The following is a 23,114-nucleotide window of genomic DNA, read 5'->3' on the forward strand; positions in this document are numbered from 1 at the left end:
TTTAAAACCCATTAGACCTGGGATGAGAAGTAGAAAACAGAAGTGGTACGACTCTATCTGCGGGTTTTCCTTGGAGAGGTAGATACAGCGATGTAGTTAAAACAAAAGACAAGGCAGTTTAAGTGAGGCAAGGCACGTAAAATCCTGATGGTAAGAGAGACAGAAACTCACAAAGGAATATACCCCTCTCTTGACATTCCTTTTGACAATTACTTATGTAATACAATTGCTTGCCAGCTGGTGGTGGGAAGCAATTTGACAGTTTTATCACAACTTTTGGCACAAGTAATTTACTTGGCTCGATCCTTTTGTGCGTCTGTGGGAAATAAATCATCCAAATAAAAAATAAATAAATGGCACGCTGGCGCGATTTGACAGTTCAATGTCTTCCAACCCGAGCGCGAATGGTGCCGTTTTCGCCTAGCGTCGTAAAGGTTTGAGTTTCCGGGGCTGTGTGCTGTGATCCATCATCTGTCTGGGGGGACAGTTTGGTGGTCCAAAGCTGTTCATGGGACAACTGGGACTATAACAGTTCAGCTGTTTAAAGCTTAGCCTCACAGAAAGTGTGATTAGTTTAAAGAAAGTGGAAATAGGGTGTGTTTTTTTTTAGAGTTTCCTACATTTAAAAGTCTACAGTATACTGAGGTTGGTTAATAATGTATATTTAACAATTGCTGGTTGCTCTGAAATACTATTCTGACAGATTGAAACCCAACAGTGTACTTTAAAAAGATCAGTGAGTTACAGGACAACCCTGGAAAGCACACATTATTATGGAGGGAAAAAACACAATGAAATGAGTGGGAGACATTCAGCAATGGTTATTTTGAATATCTTTTAGTTTTATTTCCTCTGGGAGTGGTGGCTTTTCTTTTAAATAATGCCTATTTTATTAGACATGAAAGCTCTTTTTTTGAGTTGTTATATTAAAATGTGCTTCAGAGGGTTTTGTTACTGACGTAGAAAGGGAAATATATTCTGAAGCTCACATAATTATCTTGGGTGCTATCGCCCTTAACTCTCTAGGGAGTGCTAGATCTGTGCACTATTATAGATTAACGCCGCAGCCTGCATGCTCATTTCAGTGGGAATCGCTCATGTTTACTGATTGGAGATTAAGCACAGATTCCATGAACATTTAAAACCCACACAACATTACAGATTTACTGAACCGACTCTATTAGCTGCAAAATATATTCACTTCAGGCCATCAAACACAGTATTTCTGTGAGGAAGCACCGATACTCTGAGGATCAAGCTTGTTGATCATGTTGCAGCTGCTGTCGCAGTGGGAGTTGGCTTTGATGTAATATTGTGATATTTCATTTGATTATGCTGATTTGATTGTGCGAGGTCATCCATCCTTCCTGATGTCTCTAGACATCTTTCAAAAGCATTTTGCTTTATTGGCTTGCTCGTCTACCCGCCAGAATTTCAATGGTCGTTTGATGGTATTAATGCACCATTTGAATGCAGACCCTGAAGTTGGAGGGGGGAGGAAGCCCATGCAGAGTGAGCATGCATGGAAACTGAAAGTCAGATGTCAGAGGAGTCAGTGGAGGGGAGGAATTTTCTCCAAATGCAGATACTACACTGGAGTGGAATATCAAATGTTCAAATCTCTCTCACAGGTTTTTAGAGTGTGGCTTAAAAAAGAAAGGGAGCTCTTCTCTTTCAAATCGCAGCAAACTTGCACTAACCCACTTCACATTTTTCAAAACGGGTTCTGCCAGGCTCGTACCTCTTTGAGAAAAAGCCAAGCGTTTACGCGCGCAAAAGAACTGAATGGCGAACAGATGTGCCGCACACCTGTGACAAAGCAACAGCAATTGTCATTCGTTTCCATTCAATGACAGAAGATTCAATGGGGAACAGAAGAATCCATTATTTCAGGGATGCATCACCAATCAAATTACATAGCACATCTAGTCCAGCAAATCTGCAACATCAAGGCGAGAAATGAAACACGGATTCATTATCATTAGCCAATATTGCGAGAGTAATCTCTATATTTAAATAATCAACACATTAATATGCCTCTTCCGTCTTTCAGATGGCAATCAGGATTGTTGCCAATGCAACGGTAATTAGTGATATCACAGAATTGGACATTTAATCAAAACAAAGTGCATCAAACATCAAATAATTCTTCCACTTTAAGAAAAATGCTGTCTGAAACTTGAAGAAAATGAAATGTGTCCAATGAGTCATTGTTTTGGGAAATCAATTCATTTAGTCACACAGAGGTGCTAAGTTATTTATTGCCTGTCAGCATGAGCTGTTAGTTCAATTTAATTCCTAGCTGCAGAAAAGAACACAGACAATGCAGAGGAAACTCGAAGAGCATAACTTTATTTGCGCAAACGCGTTGTGTCCTAAAGAAAGACATGTTTCTCAATACCCTGTTTTTTTCTTACAGGTTTTACGATATGGTAACAAATTTGAAAAACAATAAAACTGAAGAATTGGAGACCTCGTACACTCCTGCATTTTGGCTAAATGCTTAGCACTTAGATCAGTGGTTCTCAACCTTTTTGGGGTCCTGAACCCCCCCACCACCCGATCTGGGGTTCCAGCCGGCTCCCCAAACATTTGCGCATGGTGATTTGGGTACCTGGGCGAACTCAGTCACAGGCCGGATTGCAAGGTTCGGCGGATATTTTCATGGACCCCCTGCAATTACCCCACGGACCACTGGGGGTCGGCGGACCCCTGGTTGAGAACCACTGACTTAGAGTAAGGAAGGTTATGAAAGAATGAATACATCCCGATCAAACAGGTTTTGTAAAGGCCGCTTTATAGGTGATAATATTAGAAGTCTCCTTCAAATAATGGAATATTATGAGAACAATTTGCCTGGTCTAATATTCATAGTTGACTTTGAGAAAGCCTTTGATATGTCTAAATGGAAGTGCATATGTTTACAAATCTTTCATTTTGGTGAGACCTTTATTAAGTGGGTCAACTCATAAATCAAAAATCATTGTAGTAGAATTATAAATAATGGACATATTTCTGATACAATCACACTTTCTAAAGGTGTCAGACAAGGCTGCCCCCTATAATCATATTTATTTATTCTTTCAATTGAAATGTTGACTATAAGAATAAGAAATAATGTCAACAGGTTTGTATTGGACTGACAGGGGTCATATTCTTGTACAGAAAATGTTAACAAAAAGCACTGAAAGCACAAAATGAAACCCAAATCTGAAAACATTGCAAACACTACTAACACATAAAGGACTGAAAGCACACTCAAAATGTAGGAAAAAAATAACCCATTGTGAATATTAAGACCAAAAGAAAGGGAGAAAAGTGACAGATCTCCTTTTGTCTTAGAAACAGCAAGGCCTCAAAGAACAATAATTGTTCAAATAATAACCAAAAAGAAGAAAAACAACTTCGCCACTGACGCTAACTGTAATCAGGTTGGATTCAGTGGCAAAAATAAAGTCGGGCACCTGCCAAGCTGAGTGTCTGACAGGCTGAACAACAACATCCAACAGTCTCAGGTGGCTGTCTTCTACCAGAGTCCAGATGTAACCTCAGATGTAGCTGTGCTTTGAGCTCAGCATCAATGCCAGGATACTACAATTAACATGTGGAGTACATCCACCCAAGTATGGCAGCTCAGAACAAATCTATTTTTAATGTCATGCAGTATTCCATGTTATACCGTATTTTGTACTTTTTCAGAAAGAAATTCTTCGTACTCCACTTGGTTTATTTGCCGGTTGTGCTTTAGATTCTATGCTCTGCACACCAATACAGTTGTTTTCAACCATTGTGTGTGATTATAACTCCAGTCAGGTGTAAGTCAGGTGGAGCTATGCTGGCAATTAGTGTATGTGATTTCTACCAAACTCTACGCGCTAAGAATGATAATTGGGTAAAGATGCCCATGCCCCAGCGGGTACAGATCTTCGGCAGCAACATGAGGGAAATGTTAATCAACACAGTGCTAATTAGACAGCATAAACGTAGGTGGACTATGGCAGTGAAGGCCCCAAATTATACATAGAAATGATATTTTTCTTATCAAATATTATGTACTACTACTGATTAAACTGCCATACAGAATAATAAGTAGTATGCGTTGGCTCAGTCTCCCCAGCTACAGCATGTAAGTGTACCACCAGCCACAAATCAAGGACACATAGCCTAATATTAGTGAATTCAGCTTTTTACTTCAGATACTTTGACTACATTTGCATTACTTCTGATAATCCTCATATACTTGTACGCAGTTTTATCACTTAAATCATACCGCCACTTAGAGCCAACATCGACAGGAACTGGTCTCATCAAGAACAAAAATGATAGACGAGTGGAAATCTTACCTGATGGTGGTGAAGCTGGAGGAAAAGTAAGAGGATCAAATGTGGTGTGACCAGCACTGGCAAAGATATACCAAAAACTGACAGGGCTATTCCTAAGCCATGCTGTGAGAGTCTCTTTTTTTTGCTGTACATTGCTACTGTGGTGGTTTGACATTTGCAGCCTTGTGTATTCCAAGAGTTCAGTGTTTGTGCTTTTGTGTTGTCGTATTTGTCTTGGAGCACATTCCTTCTCGCTCTTTATATTTTCAATCCTCTATGTGCTGTACATATAGTCTGAGGGGCCATGGCAGCAATCACTGTGTCCTACAGTTAGCTGACAGTACAATAAATGCACAGTCACTTCTCTCTGATGTACATTTTAGGGACATCCAGGTAACAAGGTCAAGTCTTTGAAAGGAAAGACATTGAATGCTTGCTTCTTGGTGGAAATGAAAACCCTTTAGGGATTGGAATACAGTGTTTCTATCATGGCTAACTAGCAGCTAGCTCACAACACTGAGGAAAATGATAAGTGTGGCTACTGAACAGATGTACCAGTTTGCACAGGAACTTTCCGCGCAACCTTATTTCTGACTTTGATAATAGCACCGCTCATGGAAGCATCATACCTAAATATTTTAACAAGGTTCACTTGGGTTCATTTGAATTCAAAAAAAGTACTCCCTCAACAAGTTTCAGCTCACTTCCATCAATCCAATTTTCAGCCCACTCGTTCTGAGGTCTGCTTAAAAAGCCATTTATCTGCTCATACTATAATAATAATTGGCATTCTAATAGCAGTAAAATTACACTGATAAATACTCGCTAATTACAGCCACCACGAGCACTTTAGAACCATTTTTTACTAAAGTGGACGTTTTCCTCTTGAAATCGTCAATGAGCACAAAGATACCTGCACATAAACGTGTAAAGAAAGATGCATTTAACCCTCCCCACCCTCACTTCGCCCATGAAATAACCCTTTTAAATGCAAATACCCAGGAGGCAACTGGCTTCTTATCGGAGGTTCCATTGTCTCCTCCGGGGTAGAGAGCTGTTTTGCTCTGCATCTGCATGTAATTGCACACACACACACACACAGCAACCTTACAGTTTACACTGGAACAAAGCAACTTCAGAATAAATTACAGCAAAAAAACACAATATTAGGTGAGAGGACGCCATTAGTTCTAGCTGCTGCATAGTGGTACGCGGAGCGAAAATTAATTTAAAAGTTAGTCTAGTGAATTAAACTGGCAGATGTAAGAGTGAGGGCAGCTGGTCTAATTATCTTAGATTGATTTTAGTTTTGGATTACTGTGTAGTTTGTCTGTAAGGCCACAGGGCTTTTGTTCCCTTCACCAAACAGATATCCACTTTAAAGTGCTCTGGACTGAGCCTTTAGAAGATGCACGTTTGAAAGAGGAGAGGCGGCAGGTATTACTGCATGCTTCTGCCTGACAAGTCAAACAGGTGTTCAGTGAAGAAATACTGCGAGTGTGTAAATGATAGTACAACGCTGCTGCTGCCACCTGCTTTGGCTTGCAAAGCTCAGCATACATACAAAATAGCATCGTTCCGATATGCCCACAACCTCTAACAACTGGCGCGATGAGAATTTCTGCCATTGCAAAACCAATTTTTGCCCTAACTGAATAAATGAATTATTAAATAACATCATTACTAGGAAAACTTGACTTTCATGCTGCTCATGACTATTTTTACTGTAATGGAGGCAAATAAATCATCTCTCTCTCTTACCCCTTGGGTTTATTACAGCAGAGTAATGTTGCCATCTAGTGCCCAAGGGAGAAACTACATTTGATGTTGTCTGCATATTGAGCATTTCCCAGATGACACTATGAGTAAAACAGTAATAAATGAATCAAAGTCTCTTAAGTGTTTTAATTTGGCATTAAACAGTCTGTAACATCATTCCAATATGGAGTAATAACACAACACGGTTTGAATGGCATAATGAAAAGAAAATCTGAATGATGTTGCAAATTGTTCAAAAATCATTGTTCTGTAAGTTCCAGTTTTTCGAGTGCAAAACCATTAAACCATGGGAAAAAAATAAAAAAAATAAACCACGTTAAACATTTTTTGCCACAGAGGGCTTTTTCCCATCACTTGCTTTCATCAGGGCCTTGATGGCCCTCGCCCTCATTTCCAACTCCAAGAGCTCCAGCTGTTGGATGGACGGCTGAGCAGCTGCAGGCGTGCGACTTGTGACAGAGCCGCCTTGAACAGGTGACGTGGCATCTTCAGCCTGCGATGGCGCACTCTGTTCTTTATTTACCTCTTTAGTTGATGTGGATGACAATGCCAAAATCTCACTAACGCTTCTGTCAATGTCACTCTGTATGTCTTTCTTTGCTTCCACTGGTTGAGAGCCGGTGGGAGGCTCTGGCTCAGGGTTTACAGGTTCAGGGTTTACAGCTGGTTGGGCGACTTCCCCACCGCTGTCCTCTGTTTTCGCTGCTGCAACCACGACTTTAAGAGTCTGCTCCTCTTTGGGTCCCTCTATGTCACTGTCGTAAGTGTCTGCATTTATGCTCAGGACGTCGCTCTCCTCGCCTGAGCCCCCACCCTCTGTGAAGGAAAATACACCAAGACATTGTAAATGATCCTTTTATTGCACTTTTATGTCTTTGAAGTCCTCCATTGAATGCCTGGGGGATGTTGTGTCTGTGTATTACATATTAATTACCTTGCTTAGAGTCCTCACTCTTTGCCGTTTCTTTGAGGCAAGATGTGGAGTCAACATTATTGTCTTGCCTTGATGGAAAAAATTGAAATAAACACATAACAAGTCGGAAAACACACTCCATTTTCACTCTGAAATTGCACACTGAACAAGTTAGAAAGCTGTTCACTCACTGGCTTTCCAAGGTCTCCTTTGTGTTTTCATCCCCATTTCCAGATGTTAGTTCTTCCCCTAGACACAATAAACAACAGCTTCAAGGGAATGGAAATGCTTTGTTTGCGATGCGGTATTACTTTAAACACACACAGTCTGGAAAGCTGCTATGAAAAAGTGCCAAACCGGCCTCAAGTCTCACCTGCTAAGATCTGGATGAGATTTTTTTCTGATATTGGCTGCAGTTGCTCCCAACACAGCTTTTTGATTTCCTCTAAACTGCAGTCCTGTGAAGGATAATGTGTTTAAAAGGCATCTTTGAAGTCGCTTCACTCCCCTCCAAAACAATCGGCGAAACCCTGTAGACTTACTACTCTACCTTTACTCTACTTTTATGAAAACTTTATTATACTACGTTTTACTTCAAATTTAAACCACTGACCTTACAGTTCAATTTTAATATTGCAAACCTATGGCTAATTGGCGCCATAGATAAAGAAAATCCTGACAGCATCTACTTACACAATATGTAAAATAACAGTAACCTTAGCAAAACGTCCATCTACAACTAAAAGCATGGCAGAAAAGTAACATGTGAAAATGGTGACTTTCTATTAGTAAATAAAAAAGTATATATTATGAATCACCCAGTTCACCAATGATAAAGGCCTACAAAAAGATGGAACAAACCTTTTAAAGAAATGGGCGCTATTGCAAAAGCGCAGGGGCTGCTGGAATTAGGCGCAAAAATGCGACCATGGTCACAATGTCGGTACATTAGTCTGGAGGACTAGATAGGTCAGAGTGGGAATCGGGTCCAATTACCTACAAATTAATGTCTGTAAAACTGCAGCATGACATTTCTTACAGTCTGCAGGTGAGATGGTGCCGAGTCTGACCCATTTGCAAAGCTGGTTTTGAAACACTTCTGACCTTTAGTTGACAGATGTCGTTTGATTACGTATTGTATAATTTCTTTATCAATGAAAAGTATGTTTGTTGCAATGTGAAAACTTTCACACACTGACATTTACAGTGTTTTGTATTGTCTTCATTCTAATACTCTGAGTTGGAGAGTCCATATGCTCAGAATCACCTTGAGTTCATCAGGCAGCATCTTATGTAGCTTCTTCTCCCCCAGCACATGGAAACACTGCTCTAGCATCTCCTGCTTGTCGGCGACATAAGCGGTGATGGGTTTAAAAGGCAGGTTGAGGTCCAGTCCACCCTCCTCAATGTCGCTGCCAATCCTGTCCAGTTCTGCATCAGCGAGATCATCCTTGGAGTCCTGCTTTAGAAAACAAACTAAGTTACTGAGATGACAATGTTCAGAGGGCTTCAAAAAGTCTTGCAAGTGTTGTTAGTTGTACACGTTAGTTGTCAGTTGCAAGTTTTTGTTGTTTAAAGTTTTTTGTTGTTGTAACTTGACATTAAAAAAAAAAAAGTTAAAACACTGACAAACAGCATGATTTCAGTGATTCATTTCTTTGTGTTTCTGTATTTTTTCCAACTGTTATATAATTCATTTTATTCACACTAGTCAGGAGTCCTAAAACTCACAAATACAACTTTTTGAAGGAAAAAAAGACATTATTACCAACATCATAAAATGGTGGGGGGTACACAATAGGCCTCCTTTAACAAATATTATTTCTGATTTACAGAACAAGAACATCAACAAGATGAGCTTTCCTACATGTTGTAATTTAACAACAATCTATAGAATAACAGTGGCCAATATTAAATATTTTGGGCAAAAACCATAAATAAAACTTAAAGGCGTCTTTACACTAAGTTTAATTGGAGCATCTGTATTGTGTTAAAGCAGAAGTAAGCGATCCGGTCGTTTTGGCTAACTTCGTTAGTTAGCAGCCCCCGCCCTCGTCATGGATCTGTTGGTCCTCGTCCCTACGTCACCACATTCACGCGCATCCCTTGGCAGCACACACAGCCCTTCATGCCGTTCTCTCTCCTCATTGGATAAAGCTTGTAGGATACAAGGAAGTATACAAAACGTTTTCTCCTCGGCTTACAGCAGAGCAGAGTGACTGACAGACCCGTGTTTCGGACCAAACACTCTATATAAGTGATTGCCGTCGGAAGATATAACTATTTAAGACTTATATTAACACAAATATTCTGCTTACTTCGGCTAGGCTAAAAATTACTCTGACCAAAAAGAAACCTTTTAGTATAACTCAATAAGATTCAATCGCAGTATTGAGACCAGAGTAGGGCTGCAACAACTAATCGATAAAATCGATAAAAATCGATTATTAAATTCGTTGGCAACGAATTTGATTATCGATTCGTTGAGTAGCGATTAACTTGGCCCAGAGCCAGGGAAAAAAAGAAAATATTTCTTATCTTTACCCGTGTCCAAAACAGTCAGCAGCAGCAGTCATCCAGCTCCAATAATCCACTAATATTAGGCCTATTTCTGTTTACATCGCGTTCCTGGCGGCCAGCCTGTTTCATTCATTTGCATCATGTAAAAAAAAAAAAAAAAGAGGTGTTTTTAGCGGCGGCAACAGCCGTGTTTCTGATCAACCGGACCTGTGTTGTCCATGTGTTGTCCGGTTCCACCGCGTTGTTTACTCCCGGTGCAACGTTACTCCCACGGACACGGTCCGCGCGGCTCGGACGCGGTGTGTCACGGACATGGTCACGGACTGTCTGGAGTCTGGACCGGGGGTCTGGACTCGGTACCGGCAGCAGAGAGGCTTCACTGTCTCCTCTGTCAGCCTCTCCTGTCAGGAGCTGAAGCTAAAGCTAAAGCTAACGTTAGCTAAAACTTTTTTCTTTTTTTTCACACAATACAAATGAATGAAGCAGCTGGCCGCGAGGAACGCGATGCAAACGGGAATAATATGGATTATAAAACAGTTGGAGTTTGATGACTGCTGCTGCTGACTGATTTGGACACCTGGAGTAAAGGTAGAAATATTCCTTTGAGGTTTGATCAGCTGTTCCTCTGCTCAGAGCTCGGTGTGTGGAGGACTCAGATTAGAGATTTGATCATCATTTACCCGTTTTATTTTATGGTGATGGGCGCTATTACAGTTAATACCCAGGGTTGCCAACTCTCACGCATCTGGCGTGTGTCACACGCTTTTAGGTCCTGTCTCACGCTCTCACGCCACTCAAACAATTCTCACGCCAAAATCAAGCGATTTGGCAAAAAAAAAAAAAAAAAATTTAAAGCAAGCTTTGGCACTCTTCAATAGGCTCTCTGATTGGTGTGCGCGATGCTTATCCGCGTGTCGATTGGACGGCTGCTCAAGCCTGTGATCACAGCACAGTAGGACGGGGAGTTGTCGATCCGCGACCCCCCACCCCCCACCAACAGCAGCACGGTGTTGAAGCCTGGACCCGACTTGGTCCGAATCCGATGGCCAAACAAAAGAGGGAGAGAGCGAAGCCCGAGACACAACCTGACCTGACCGAGTTATGTTTTCAGACTGAACGCGGCTCGAACTGACGCCTGCGGTCGGGCTGGTTGGGCCAGTCCGTTGAAAACTATAAAATCAAGATGCAGACTGGGTAGCACAAAAGTACAGCCAGGCAGCTCAGTCCAGAGAGCAGAGAGCAGAGGAGAGAGAGACAGCGCAGCAACAGGTGTGTGTGTGTGTGTGTGTGTGTGTGTGTGTGTGTGTGTGTGTGTGTGTGTGTGTGTGTACGTCTGTGTGTACGTGTGTGCGCAACTGCGCATGCATGCACGTGTGCCATACCTGCAAACTCCGAATGGGTAGCCTATGTAGAATGTTTATTACAGAAGAGAAACACACATTTCAGGACCTGACTTGTATCATCAGGCTGTAATATAAGACTGAAAATCACAGGACATGTCTGTTCTGTCCTTTCATATATTAATAGGCTCAATAGGCTGGTCCAGGCCAAAAGCCAGAGCTCCCCACTAGACCAGTTTCATACACTCCAGCCATACAATGATAGGAACCACAGATCTGCTTTTTTCCCTCTTATCTGAAGCAAATGTTGTGTTTTCCCTTTATTTTCTTCTCAGAGTACACCAGAATGCTTCAAATACATGTTAAAATCACAATTTTTTCCTGGGGGGGTGCCCCCAGACCCCCCTAGAGGGATATATTTTGTCACCTATTACACATAGCCTACTCGGTTTGCAGGTATAATGTGTGTGTGTGTGTGTGTGAGAGAGAGAGAGAGAGAGAGAGACAGAGAGAAAAACTACAATAAACATAACTATTATTATTATTATTATTATTATTATTATTATTATTATTGTTATTATTATAGACAGCCCCCCCCCCCCCCGCTAACAGACCAACAGAATCTCACTCCAGCCCAGGACCAAAAGTTGGCAACCCTGTAATACCGATGTTTACATCAGATCGCTGCTGTGTGTGTGTGTGTGTGTGTGTGTGTGTGTGTGTGTGTGTGTGTAACGTTGTGGGTGTGAGACCGTCGGGGAAGTGGGCTGTGAGCCAAACTGAAAACTGTCGGAGTAACGTCAGGTTGTTGTCGGTTGATCCGGTGAATGATCAACTTTCAGGGTTGATCAGAATTTTCCTCTGGATGTAAACATGCTTCAGACTTCCACTTGTAAGCAAATCAGGCAGTGCCCTAATGAATTTTGTCTATTTTTTTTTTTTAATGTATTATTACTAGTTTAACAGCTCTGGGCCGTTCAACTAACTTAAAAAAAACTTATTTGTGCAATTTCTTTGCACTAATATTGTCCATTTGGAATAACATTCTGTTTTTGAATAAAGTTAGGGAGGAAGAAATAAATGATACCAGTGACATGCTGGATCAAACTGAGAAACAACTCCTCCTCTCGTTCTTCTCTTCCCTACAATGTAAATCAAATTTGTGCCTTTTTTTAAAATCCGATTAATCGATTAATCGAAGAAATAATCGACAGATTAATCGATTATCAAAATAATCGTTAGTTGCAGCCCTAGACCAGAGCCTCCAAAATGATGATTAAATAGCAAAAACTGAAAAATAATTTGTGTATGACAATTGTTTTTAAGAATTTGAAGTTGAAAAACTGTCAGAAAGTATAGGCAATAACGTCAAATAGCCTATTGAAATTGTGATTTTAAAAAACCTCAGTTGGGGTGGTCATTTGAATTTTGTCGGGTCTTGTACCAAACAAACATGTTATTTTACATTTTGAGAATGTGGTTTGTTTGTCAGGGTGTCACTTACAGCGATACACACAATACAACAACAATGCTCTGACACATTTGACCTCCATCCAAAAGTGAATGGGGGGGAAAAAGGCAGCTTCTGAGATTTGGATGTTGCACTTAGCCATATTGTGTTCATGATTATAATTGTGCAGCAGCCCAACCTGTTGGCTTTAACAATACGACACAAAACCAAACCAGTACATAAATACTACTACATTACAATACAGCCTCTGCCTGTGTAGCAACCTGCAACTTTAGTACAGGTGTTGCAGCAAAGGAACAATAGCAGGGAGGCTTAAATAACTGCTAACAAACAAACAAATTAGTTATTGACTTGGCTGCCTCAGTTTGTCCGTATTTACCAGGGTGCTTATGTTCTTTAAAATAAATTTAAAAAAAACACAGGCTGCTTATAAACATAGCTAAATGTAGTCTACTCTCCAAATGTAAACAGTGAACAATTAGCTTGAAGCTAGCTTGATTAGCTCACCTCCGTGTTGGCGTCCGTACTTCTGCGTTTACTGCTGTCACGACGTTCTTCGGACTGCGAGTGCTTCCTCTTCTTTTCACTACTGTTTGACTTCTTTTTCAGCATATTTTCGTTAATAAGTGAAGTCCACGTTCACAACAAACACGTCCACTCTTCTACTCACTTGCTAAAAGTTGAATGTCGCGGGAGTTGTGCGTCATTAGCGAGCGACTGACTTTTTCTTCTTGGTGTGTTGCATGGTGTCTTGTCGCCACCTGCTGGGCTGGAGCGACGCTGCTCGTCGTGTCTTTCATAAACTCTCCAATACAAAGGCTGAATATCCAGATATATTTCACATCAATATGTCATTACACATAAAATAATTTCATTTTTGTTTCGCTATTTATTTTACAGGTTTCACCACGTTGTTGTATCTTTATAAGAAGGGATATAGAGACAAAATGATAAACCCATAGTAAAATGAACATAAATTTAGCTTTATTGCTGCAATATCAACACCATCTAGTCATTTTAACAAGTAGAATACCTGCTATAGACAATAAGCGTATGTCTATAACTGATGAGTGCAGCCTATAAGGTCTCACATCCCAGCAAGTCGCCTTCCACAGCAATAGAGGCCATCAAATAGGACCACAATGGAAATAAGCCTTTGGGCTTTATTGTGTTTTTAATCCTTTTGAACACTTGTCTTATGATGTTCAATAAAGTTTTCAATCAATAAATCAATCAAAAGGCTGTCAGTCTGATGCTATGCTGTTACTACTCTGAATATTACAGCTGCAGCCGTCTGTATTTTGACTGAGCCTTTCTTTCACAGTGAGAGGTGCCATTCCTGTGACCTCTCGAGCTGTCGATGGAAGTGCACTGTGCAAATACATTCAAACTGTATCCCATCATCATTTTTTACACTTCAAAGCCTGCTTGGATTTCCAGCGACGGTCAATCACAAGCCCTCTTCCTGTATTTTACACAAGTCTCGCCATCTCCCAGTTTCCCTCTGCCTCATCCGTGTCTTCAAAATGCTGTGGATCGGACTCATTACCGCAAAAAACCTTCAAACCTTCAAGCTGCAGCTCATTTGCATCATTCAAGTTTTCACATTTTAAATCAGAGTGCACTGTCCTCATTGGTGATGTAACTTTGTTTCTCAGGGGTTTATAAAGGAATTTGGGGTATAGCACAGCAGTAATATGCAGCAATAATAGTATAGGGAAATATATTGTCTGCTTTGAAGCTCATGTAGATAATATGCATTAACAGTTTAACAAATGCAGCTTTTAAGACTGAATTAGATCCATATAATGTACAACTTCACATGGAAAAATTTATTTGGCACTCAAATAGAGCCTGAGGACCAACATGCATATCCTCAGGCATGTGCAAATTTTTCCTTAATACTCATAATCTATGGCTTTGTAAGAAGCACAACCCTCCCTTACAAAAGTTTACTAACTTTACTTAAAGGCCAACTTCACATTAACTTCAAAGATTTTCCATGTGGAGCATCACTTTGAATTAGCCTACAATAAATAAATAAATAAACAACTCAGCTGCTTTCTTCAGCATATCAACCAGGTAGCCATGTGCTTTGTTTATCTGGACCCAGACACAGGTTAACTTTTCAAGGTGGTGACGACACAAGCCAGCTGTAAATCACTCTAATTGGCTTCTCCGCCTCTGCCTGAAACAAGGCGGGAGCCAATGCGACGGCTGCCTGGGCGCCATGGCGACAGCTGTCTCCACATAATTTGGGTTGTTATCCTGATGCCATCCGCCAAATTATGCAGCGGATATAGTGGGAGTCGCGCATCGATCACAATCACGTTACAGTGTGTTTTCTTTGCAACATCTGCTCCCATGTGTCTGGATTTCACCTCGTTAAAAGGGCAACAATGGAGCTGGCACTGTTGAAGGGGGCATTGCATTAGGGAGTCATGGAGAGGATCAGAAAAACACCCACACTCTGTATTCATGTGTGTGTGTGTGTGTGTGTGTGTGAGTGTGTGAGACCCAAAGTCAAAACATTTCTTACAAAATGACTTTAGATTAAAGACAATACTACTCAGAACAGCACATTAATGCATTCTTAACTTAGGATTCACAGGAAGTGTGTTTTCGTGATTCTCACTTTCTCTCCAAAAGGGTGTGAGCATCCATCCAAGGCCTAATTAAGAAATTTGACTAATCGGGAGATGTATATAGCAGAGGATCTGAATATGTTTTACTATTTTTCTCAGTTAATTCAGTTTAGTTGCATAATGCATGGAAAACGGTGAATCGCAGAAAGAAGGGGAAAAATGTTCAATTATAGGGAAAGTGAGATTAAAATGCTAGTGGAGCTTATGAGAGTGTCGGACCTCAAAGAAAACTGAGGAGAAAAACCAAGAGCTTATAAGTGGAGAAAGCATTAAATGAAAACATGGAGAAAATAAAATGAAGCACAATGTCAAAGAAATGCAGGAGAAACACTGAAACTGAAAGTCACAGTTCAACATATTGCACTGGTGTCTATGTGTCGGTATATATAATGTAGTCAGCAAAGTTATAATATATTTACAACATAGAAAGTACATCATTTTGGTATCATCTGCATTCAGTTACTCATGTCTTGGTTTGTTTACATGCACAATCATGTCATTTTTGCATAACTACAGCAATTGTCTTTTAATACACAAACTCCTGTTCGCAATCATTGGATTGAAGTGACATTTTCAAACACGTCTGTCACTGCAGTCATTATTTTCACACACAGAGAAAGAAAGAGAGAGAGAAACAACATTTTAACTTGAGTAGACGGATCTGTCGACGAATCCCAGTGTTGTTTTAAACCCACAACCATCAGATTTGACTAATTTCAGCACTTCTCTCTTTGCTCTGAACATCCATCTTGAAGTGGTGTAAATTCATATGTGTAAACAGAAAAGTTTCCAATCAACACCTGTCCTTGAGAAATCAGCAGTTTTTTTGTGTGTGTGTTTTCGGGCATAGAATAACAACTCCTCTGCCAGCTGAGACGGATAAAGCAGGGCTCCTCTGCCACATACTGAGCCTCAGATTTAAGGCTTCATCTCTCTGTTTTTGTCAATTATTCCTCTTAAATACAAAAAAGTGAGGTCAAAACTGTTTCAAAAGTTAATTCTAGCTGATTAGTTTTATTTCAGATCTGACACAGTTGGAGTTGAAGTTGTGGACATTGTTTGGGATTGATATTAGAGTTGAAAAAAGTCCTTGCTTGTTCCCATGGCGCTGAAATAATGTAGCTCTACAGTATCCTAATGGTCATGGTTGCTGGAAATAAATGTACTGTCATTTTAAATATCCGAACAATTGAGCTTAATATCATGACTAACAGTGATCCATTAGTGTTAGAGTACAATTGGATGCTGATCGGCCGACCTCACACAAATCTCTCCACTTAAAGAGGCAGAGCCTACTTAACAACACCTCATTCAAAACAGGGGAAACCTTTGAAATTGAGAGTCTTGAGAGACAGAGGTGCTGTTGTAACATCATTTCACCAGGCACGGCAGCTCCACGGCATAAGTACAAGTGCGGGGTGTTACACCAGTGTGAGCAGGGGTCTTAGTTCGGACTGTTTTAATGGCTGTCCAGTCTGTATCCTCAGCTGTCATCCCTGATAACAGTTTGCTTCATAAGCCTCAATTATCCTTACACAGCTTTGTGCAGCAGGGCGACAGTTGTCACCAATTAAATTGAACTAATGCATTAGTTGTCAGCAGTTATTAGATAACATTTTATCCTAATTAGCTCTCTTCTCCACGTTTTATTTGAATAAGAATCCATGTTTCCACTACTAACTCACCTTTTTTAAATAACCATGTTCCAGTTCCATCACCTGAGCATTTGAGGGAAAATTGATCAGGCTGCACGAGTAGCACAGAAAATATATATCACATGATTAGATTATTTTCTCTGTACACCATTGACAATCACTATACAGCAGCGCTCCTGCTTCCCTCATTCAGCATGTTAACTTAAATATCAATTGTTCTCACTTAAGCCGCAGCTTTTCTCCACAGTGCTGCCAGGCAGCTTGTTAGAGGACTGCAAAAACAAGGAGTGTGCACACAGTTGTTGCCTTGAGTAATGAAAGCTAGAGGTGTCTATTAAAAATCTATTCATTGCATTGCGCCAATGTTTGGAAGCGCTGCGGCTCATCCAGAACACCAGTCACTGTTGAGCGAATCAGGTGGGATTCGAAGCAGGTTAACACTCTTGCATTGCTGCCTTTTGGCTTATGCTGCTCTGTTTTTACACCACAGCACAGTGGTCTGAATTAGACATGTTAGCATGCACCGAGTGTACTGCCCTGCTGCAATAAGACAATACGCAGGAGCTTAGGGGGGATCATCATGATTAAAATATTGTCAGACTATTCTGCCTAAAGAACTCTTGAGATGTTTCCAAGTTACGGCCCTAAGCTGCAGTAACTGCACAGTGAGCATAAAGTTAAAGTGAAGTAGTTTAAAGGTGTACAGAAATGGCCGTTTGTCCTGTTTGTCGCGCCGAGTTGTCACGAGCTGCAACACGAGTTTACCCGAGTAAGGAAAATGAATTTGATTGGTCGTTATCGAGCGGGCGGGATATTCAAAGTTTGGGGCGAGCCCGAGCTCCGTGTGTGTGTGCGTGTCTCAGACGTTTGAATGACGGATTACGGATCCAATATCAGTGGCTAGTGAATCGTGTACAGGCTGACGTATAATCCGTGCGCCTGCATTATCCAATACGAAAAAAAAAAACTACACTAAAATACACACTTTCATCACGGATTTACTCAAAAATAGAATTTTGCACAAAGTTTGGCCTACATCGTCTGATAGATGAGTTATTACACTAATTTTATGACCCAGAGTGGGCTCAAATTCAATTTTCTTTTCTGTACACCTTTAAGCCAACTTTGAATATGCCTTCGTGGTTTTAGTGCCCATCTGCAATCAATAAACGAAAACAGGAAAAATGAAATGATGCTGCGCGGTCATAAAAAAGAGGCTAAAAGTAGGCTATTTGAGGGAATAAGTAAATGTACATGGACAAAATAAGAAATTCTGAACTTAATCAGTTGATAAAACCAGGATCCAATTTGTCTTTCTAGAATCTAGATGATGGATTCCCATGCAGGAAACATGGGCACACTTGTTATGTTCAAATTAACCAGGACAGAGATGTGGGTGAATGAATTTTAAATTGTGATGAGCTGTAGTTTTAATTTCAGAAAAGTCAATACATGAAACATATTACTGCTACTGCTACTGAAGGGAAACTTGCTAGCTACAATTGGTTTGCCGTGACTGAAACTTCTGTTGTCTGGTAACTGGTAATGTGTTCTGACTGACATAATTACAATGAAAAACAAACCCAAGAGACTAGTAGGCCACAAACCGATCAACATCACTGTTCTTGTTAATTGACTCATTACAACAAGACAACAAACTTGTAAATATTAGAATTGTTTTTTTTTCAAGAATCAACAGTCAGCGTAGGAAGCAAGGAAAGAGGGGATGAGGAAGTTTGTTCCATAAGGTAAACTAGGTCCAATTACATGACAAGTCCAGGGGATAAAGAATGTCTGTTTGTGTGTTGCTCCCCTCCGGAGTGTACCAAAGACTGCCTAACTACAGCCTCATAAATTAGAAAACTGAGTTGAAAGAGATGAGATGGCACTGCTCTGATACAGTAAAATGAGCAGAAGCTTTGTTAAGGTATAATTTATGATAAGGCTGTTCAGTGGAGTCATAAATATTATATACACAGTACAGCAGCGGTACAGGTCACAGGGTTCCTACACATTTGAAATGTCCAAAGTCCATACTTTTTCCAGACCCTAATTTCCAGACTTCTCAGTAAAAAAAAAAATCAAACAATTTGTGATATTTAAGTAAACAGACGTGCATAATATAAAAAAAGCATGCAATTTATCATCATATCATCATTTGTTTTCATTATTCTGAATGGGTATGCCATTATGCAACCAAATAATTTCCATGAGATTGTAGCTAGATACAATAGCGCATACAAAATAATTAACCAAAATAACTTAAGATAAGACCAAACCAAGATAAGATAAATAAAATAAATATATTTCCATACAATAGTTTCCATTTTCCATACTTTTAAAGACCTGGAAATGTATAAAATCAAATTCCATACTTTTCCATACTTTCCAATACTTGCGTAGGAACCCTGAGGTCAGGGCCAGGCCGGGGGCCGGGGCACCGGATTGGGCCCAATAAACCTATTTGGCTGCTGTCAGTTTAAGAAATCGATAAATAAATCAAGCAATGATTCAAAATTTTACAATGTAGCTGATATGGACAGTGCAGCAAGTAGACATTAGTTTTAACCATTGTTTGAGTCTGGTGAGTTTCCAGTGCCCTGCTCAGACATCCCAGGATGCCCTGGTTTGAGGCCCACTGTGAAGAGGAAAGAAACACAAATTATCAAGATGACAGAACCTTCAGTGTGATCAAACACCACTTAACACTGATCCTCTGTGCTTTGTGTACAGATGCACTGACCGACAGTTTGGAGAGGAAGTTTCTGTGGCCAGACCCCAGTTAGAAAATGAATTGATGTTTCTGTTTCCTGTTTGCAATGGGGGGCAATGCAAAATTATTTTTAACTATCACTGCTCAATATTTATTACACTATTTCATTATGTGTAAATATACAGTGCCAGTCAAAAGCTTGGACACACCTTCTCATTCAGTGGTTCCTTTATTTTTTAATAGGCTACTTTCTATATTGTAGATTCATACTAAAGACATCAAAACTATGAACACATATGGAAGGATGAAGTAAACAAAACAGTGTTAAACAAAGCAGAATGTTTTATATTTTCTTTACTTTGATGACAGATTTGCACAGTCTTGATATTCTTTTATCAGCTTAATGAGGTTGTCACCTGGAATGGTTTTCCCAGAGCTGCTGAAAATCTTGTTATCAGCTTGTAAAAAGGCAATCACGAGAAAGTGGTATAAGCCAGAACCATCGACACACAATGGCTGGCTGAAAATTGTGAATGAAAGACTGTACATTTTATGGAACAGTTGATTCGTGGGAGACATGGACTGTGTAGACTTCAACAACATGATAAGGACTATCACTCTGATAATGCAGGAACAAACTGTAGAGCGGTGTTTTTCAACCTTGGGGTCGGGACCCTACATGGGGTCGCCTGGAATTCAAATGGGGTCGCCTGAAATGTCTAGTAATTGATAAAAAAAAAAATACTATGATTACAGCTGTATTCTATACGTTCACTTATATAAAATATCTGATGTCAAAAGGGGGTCATGAGCCAATAAAGGTTGGGAGCCACTGCTGTAGAGACATGGCAATCTGGCATGTTCTTTTTCTGAAGTTTGTTTTTATTTGCTTATCCTTTTCTTTTTTACTGTGTATTTGCTCCAAAAAAGGAAAACTACTGAATGTGTGTCCAAGCTTTTGACTGGTACTATATTTTGACTGTCCAAACTGATTCCCATTAAGGACTTACCAACATTATGTAGGCCTATGTTAGTTGAGCTGTTGTATCTCAACCATTCAGCGTCGCCATATAGCCACGGGTCCAGTTTATCTTTATCGTCTCCTGTCCTGCAGATAAAGAGCAAACTTCATTTCAGCTTTCATTACAAAAATGCACAAAAAATATAGTTCTCTTCCCCGGCCAGGCTGGCCTCGGGCTTTTACTTTTCCCTTTTTTTTTTCGGACCAAGAAAAAATGCTAGTGTATCGGTCCGCATCAGGTCCAGGCTTCAACAACCCATTACAACTCTAGCTTGATGAGCAGGGCGAGTGCTACACAGTGCTGTGTGATGGCGTGTTCACACCGGGCGTGAGGCAAATTTTCACGCGATAAGATTACATACAAAGTCAATGTACAGACGCGAATGGATGCGAATTTGTGTCGGCGGCGCAAATGACGCAAATGGCGCGGTGCGAATGACGCAAACATGCAAAATTCGCAAAATATTCGTCAATCGTCAAAATATTGAACTCACGCGAAATATTTGCGCAAATCCCGCGAGTAAAAACACTGCTTGCACACAAACAGTGCCCGGAGGAAAAGAGCGAAGAAGAGATGAATCATCTCATTTGTGCCTTTTCCAGCTGATTTTTCAACTACTGTCGTACATCTTGTCTTCAGTTTGTGGGTAATCTATTATTTTATTTCTAAAAGATTGATTTAAAGGAATGTTTCACCAAAAAATGAAATTCAGTCATTGTTGACTCACCCTCATGCTGATGAATACTCCAGAGTAGTTTTTTTATTCCTCAAAGTGCATCTGGAGACCCGGGAGGGGCGTTCAAGACTTTATATGAGATTAATAGCACCCAACAAAAAAACGTCCATGAAACTACACAAAAACCCTGTAATATTCCTCCATGCTCTTTGTCCGTTGCAATCCGAGTGTCCTGAAGGGATATAGTCCAGAGTTTACTCAAAATGACTTAATTTAGGAAATGTTTATAGTGTAAACAGTCCTGTATTGAATTTGCCTGGTGCGTGCTCTCGATTCTTGATAGTGACGCCTCTTTCACACTGAACGTGGCAGTTCTGTTGCTGCTCCTCTGTTCTCCGCTGCACCTCTGTCTCTCACTGAGGGGCGGGGATGCCGCGCGCTGCGCTCTCTCTCATCCAACATGCACGTACGGAGTGCACGCCGCTGCCTCATCATAGGATAGACACCTTTTATGAAGTGGGTAAACTTAAAATAACAAACATTGATTCATTTGCCTTCATAGATTATTCACAGATGGATTTTAGGAAAGATGCCTTACTTGTTAAAAACCTTTATGGAAAGTTCAATTGAACATTAAAAAAAAAAAATCAGCATCATAATTGAATGCACATAGCCTGTCACTTAATGATGTGCTGGTATACATTGTTTCTTGTGCTTGTTGCTTGGCATTGGTTCATTCATTAAAATATGCTTGTGTTATATGATTAACATTTAGGAACGTGCATTTCACAATATGTATTAGCCTGAGAACAGTAAATCCATATCTATTATAGTATTATTTGTTGATGTTTGTTGTGTCAGAATTCACTAGTAGCAGACGAGGAGCATGGAGGAATATTACAAGGTTTTTGTGTAGTTATATGGACGTTTTTGTATCGGGCGCTATTACTCTCGTATAAAGTTTTGAACGCCCCTCCCCGGTCTCCAGATGCACTTTGAGGAGTATTCATCAGCCAACAATGACTGAATTTCCTTTTTTGGTAAACTATTCTATTAAGGGGGCAGGTTGTTTTTTTTGTTTTTTTTTAAGTACATTTATTGGGGGCTTTTTCGCCTTAAATGGATAGGACAGTTGAGAGAGACAGGAAATGGGAGGCAGAGAGGGGAGGGGGGGGGGGGATAAAATACTACTAATATTATTAACCTTGCATTGTTCTGTATTAATGGATGGGGGGAAAAAACTTACCGTTGTATTTGCTTGTGTTTGCCCATCAGCACATATGCCATCAAGGATACCAGTGTCACCAACAGACAAAAAAAGGTCAGACTTAAACCTACATAAAAAGAAGTCCTATGTATAGGGAAGCTACAGTCATCGCCCAGGTACCAGGTGGAATTTACACTTTGACACCTGGAACAGAAGAGGCAGAAACAGTCCAATAGGTTAACAGAAACAAATATCAAATATTAAAAATAACCATGACAAGATTTTTAAAAATTACAATGACAAGCAAAAGTCTGAATTTAAAGCTTCAGTATGTAGTATTGGGGATAATATGTCTCCTTTAAAGTAAGCTGAACAGTATTCAAAAGATTTTATGGCACCATTTAAGGCTCCAACACTTCCATCATCATCAGTGTCAGTTTGACTGCAGGCAAAATCAAAACAGATTGAATGCTGTAGTATTTTCTGTGAAACATCAAAGTGACAACACAATTAGCTTACTCGCAAATAGGTCCAGTGTCCTTGCGTACTCTGCAGTGTCCCTTACTGTAACATCCTTTCGGAGTTGGATGTTGACTGCTACATACAGTCACACAGGTGAGCACTCCATCAATAAGCATATTTTCATAGTAGTAAGCAACAATAGGATCTTTCACCAACTTGTTGCACACAGCTGGAGAGATAAACAAAACCATTGTTAATTCAAACTTCATGTTAATTCCAGCAAAATGATCCACTATTTAGAGAAGCTGTCAATTTATATACAGCATGCTGTTATGTATACCTAAACCTTAACCATTTGCGTGTATATTTTACTGAACATCCCATGCCCG

At 40.2% G+C, this 23,114-nt stretch overlaps 1 protein-coding gene and 1 long non-coding RNA gene across 3 annotated transcripts; both read right to left on the reverse strand.

The window, feature by feature from the left end:
• Window positions 1-6,207: 6,207 nt before the first annotated feature.
• On the reverse strand, window positions 6,208-13,060 carry caap1 (caspase activity and apoptosis inhibitor 1). Of its 2 annotated transcripts, none has more exons than XM_085759615.1 (6): window positions 12,853-13,060; window positions 8,282-8,473; window positions 7,388-7,472; window positions 7,206-7,263; window positions 7,036-7,103; window positions 6,208-6,917 (listed from the first exon to the last, which is right to left on the reverse strand). In XM_085759615.1, exons 1-6 carry the CDS (start codon window positions 12,955-12,957, stop codon window positions 6,418-6,420), a joined length of 1,008 nt encoding a protein of 335 aa, XP_085615741.1. In that variant the 5' UTR covers window positions 12,958-13,060; the 3' UTR covers window positions 6,208-6,417. The 2 variants fall into 2 exon arrangements, with proteins under 2 accessions (XP_085615741.1, XP_085615740.1); XM_085759614.1 differs by having other exon boundaries at window positions 8,282-8,476; window positions 12,853-13,045.
• Window positions 13,061-20,384: 7,324 nt separating this feature from the next.
• LOC146969358 (uncharacterized) lies at window positions 20,385-23,033 on the reverse strand. The gene is made up of 3 exons (XR_015034323.1): window positions 22,783-23,033; window positions 22,303-22,467; window positions 20,385-20,466 (listed from the first exon to the last, which is right to left on the reverse strand). It is a non-coding gene; the product is annotated as an uncharacterized LOC146969358 (long non-coding RNA).
• Between the last annotated feature and the right edge of the window lie 81 nt (window positions 23,034-23,114).

The sequence above is a fragment of the Trachurus japonicus genome, chromosome 18, assembly GCF_045865225.1.
Source record: "Trachurus japonicus isolate A0001 chromosome 18, Traja_1.0".
NCBI classification, from domain to species: Eukaryota; Metazoa; Chordata; class Actinopteri; order Carangiformes; family Carangidae; genus Trachurus; species Trachurus japonicus.

What these genes read in the sequence shown, in the direction of transcription:
- caap1 (XM_085759614.1), bottom strand. Translation starts at nt 12,957, where the DNA reads ATGCTGAAAAAGAAGTCAAACAGTAGTGAAAAGAAGAGGAAGCACTCG. An exon ending in TCTCATCCAGATCTTAGCAG is followed by an intron (nt 7,264 to 7,387) that starts GTGAGACTTGAG and finishes TATTGTGTCTAG; the next exon opens with GGGAAGAACTAACATCTGGA. An exon ending in AAGGAGACCTTGGAAAGCCA is followed by an intron (nt 7,104 to 7,205) that starts GTGAGTGAACAG and finishes TTTTCCATCAAG; the next exon opens with GCAAGACAATAATGTTGACT.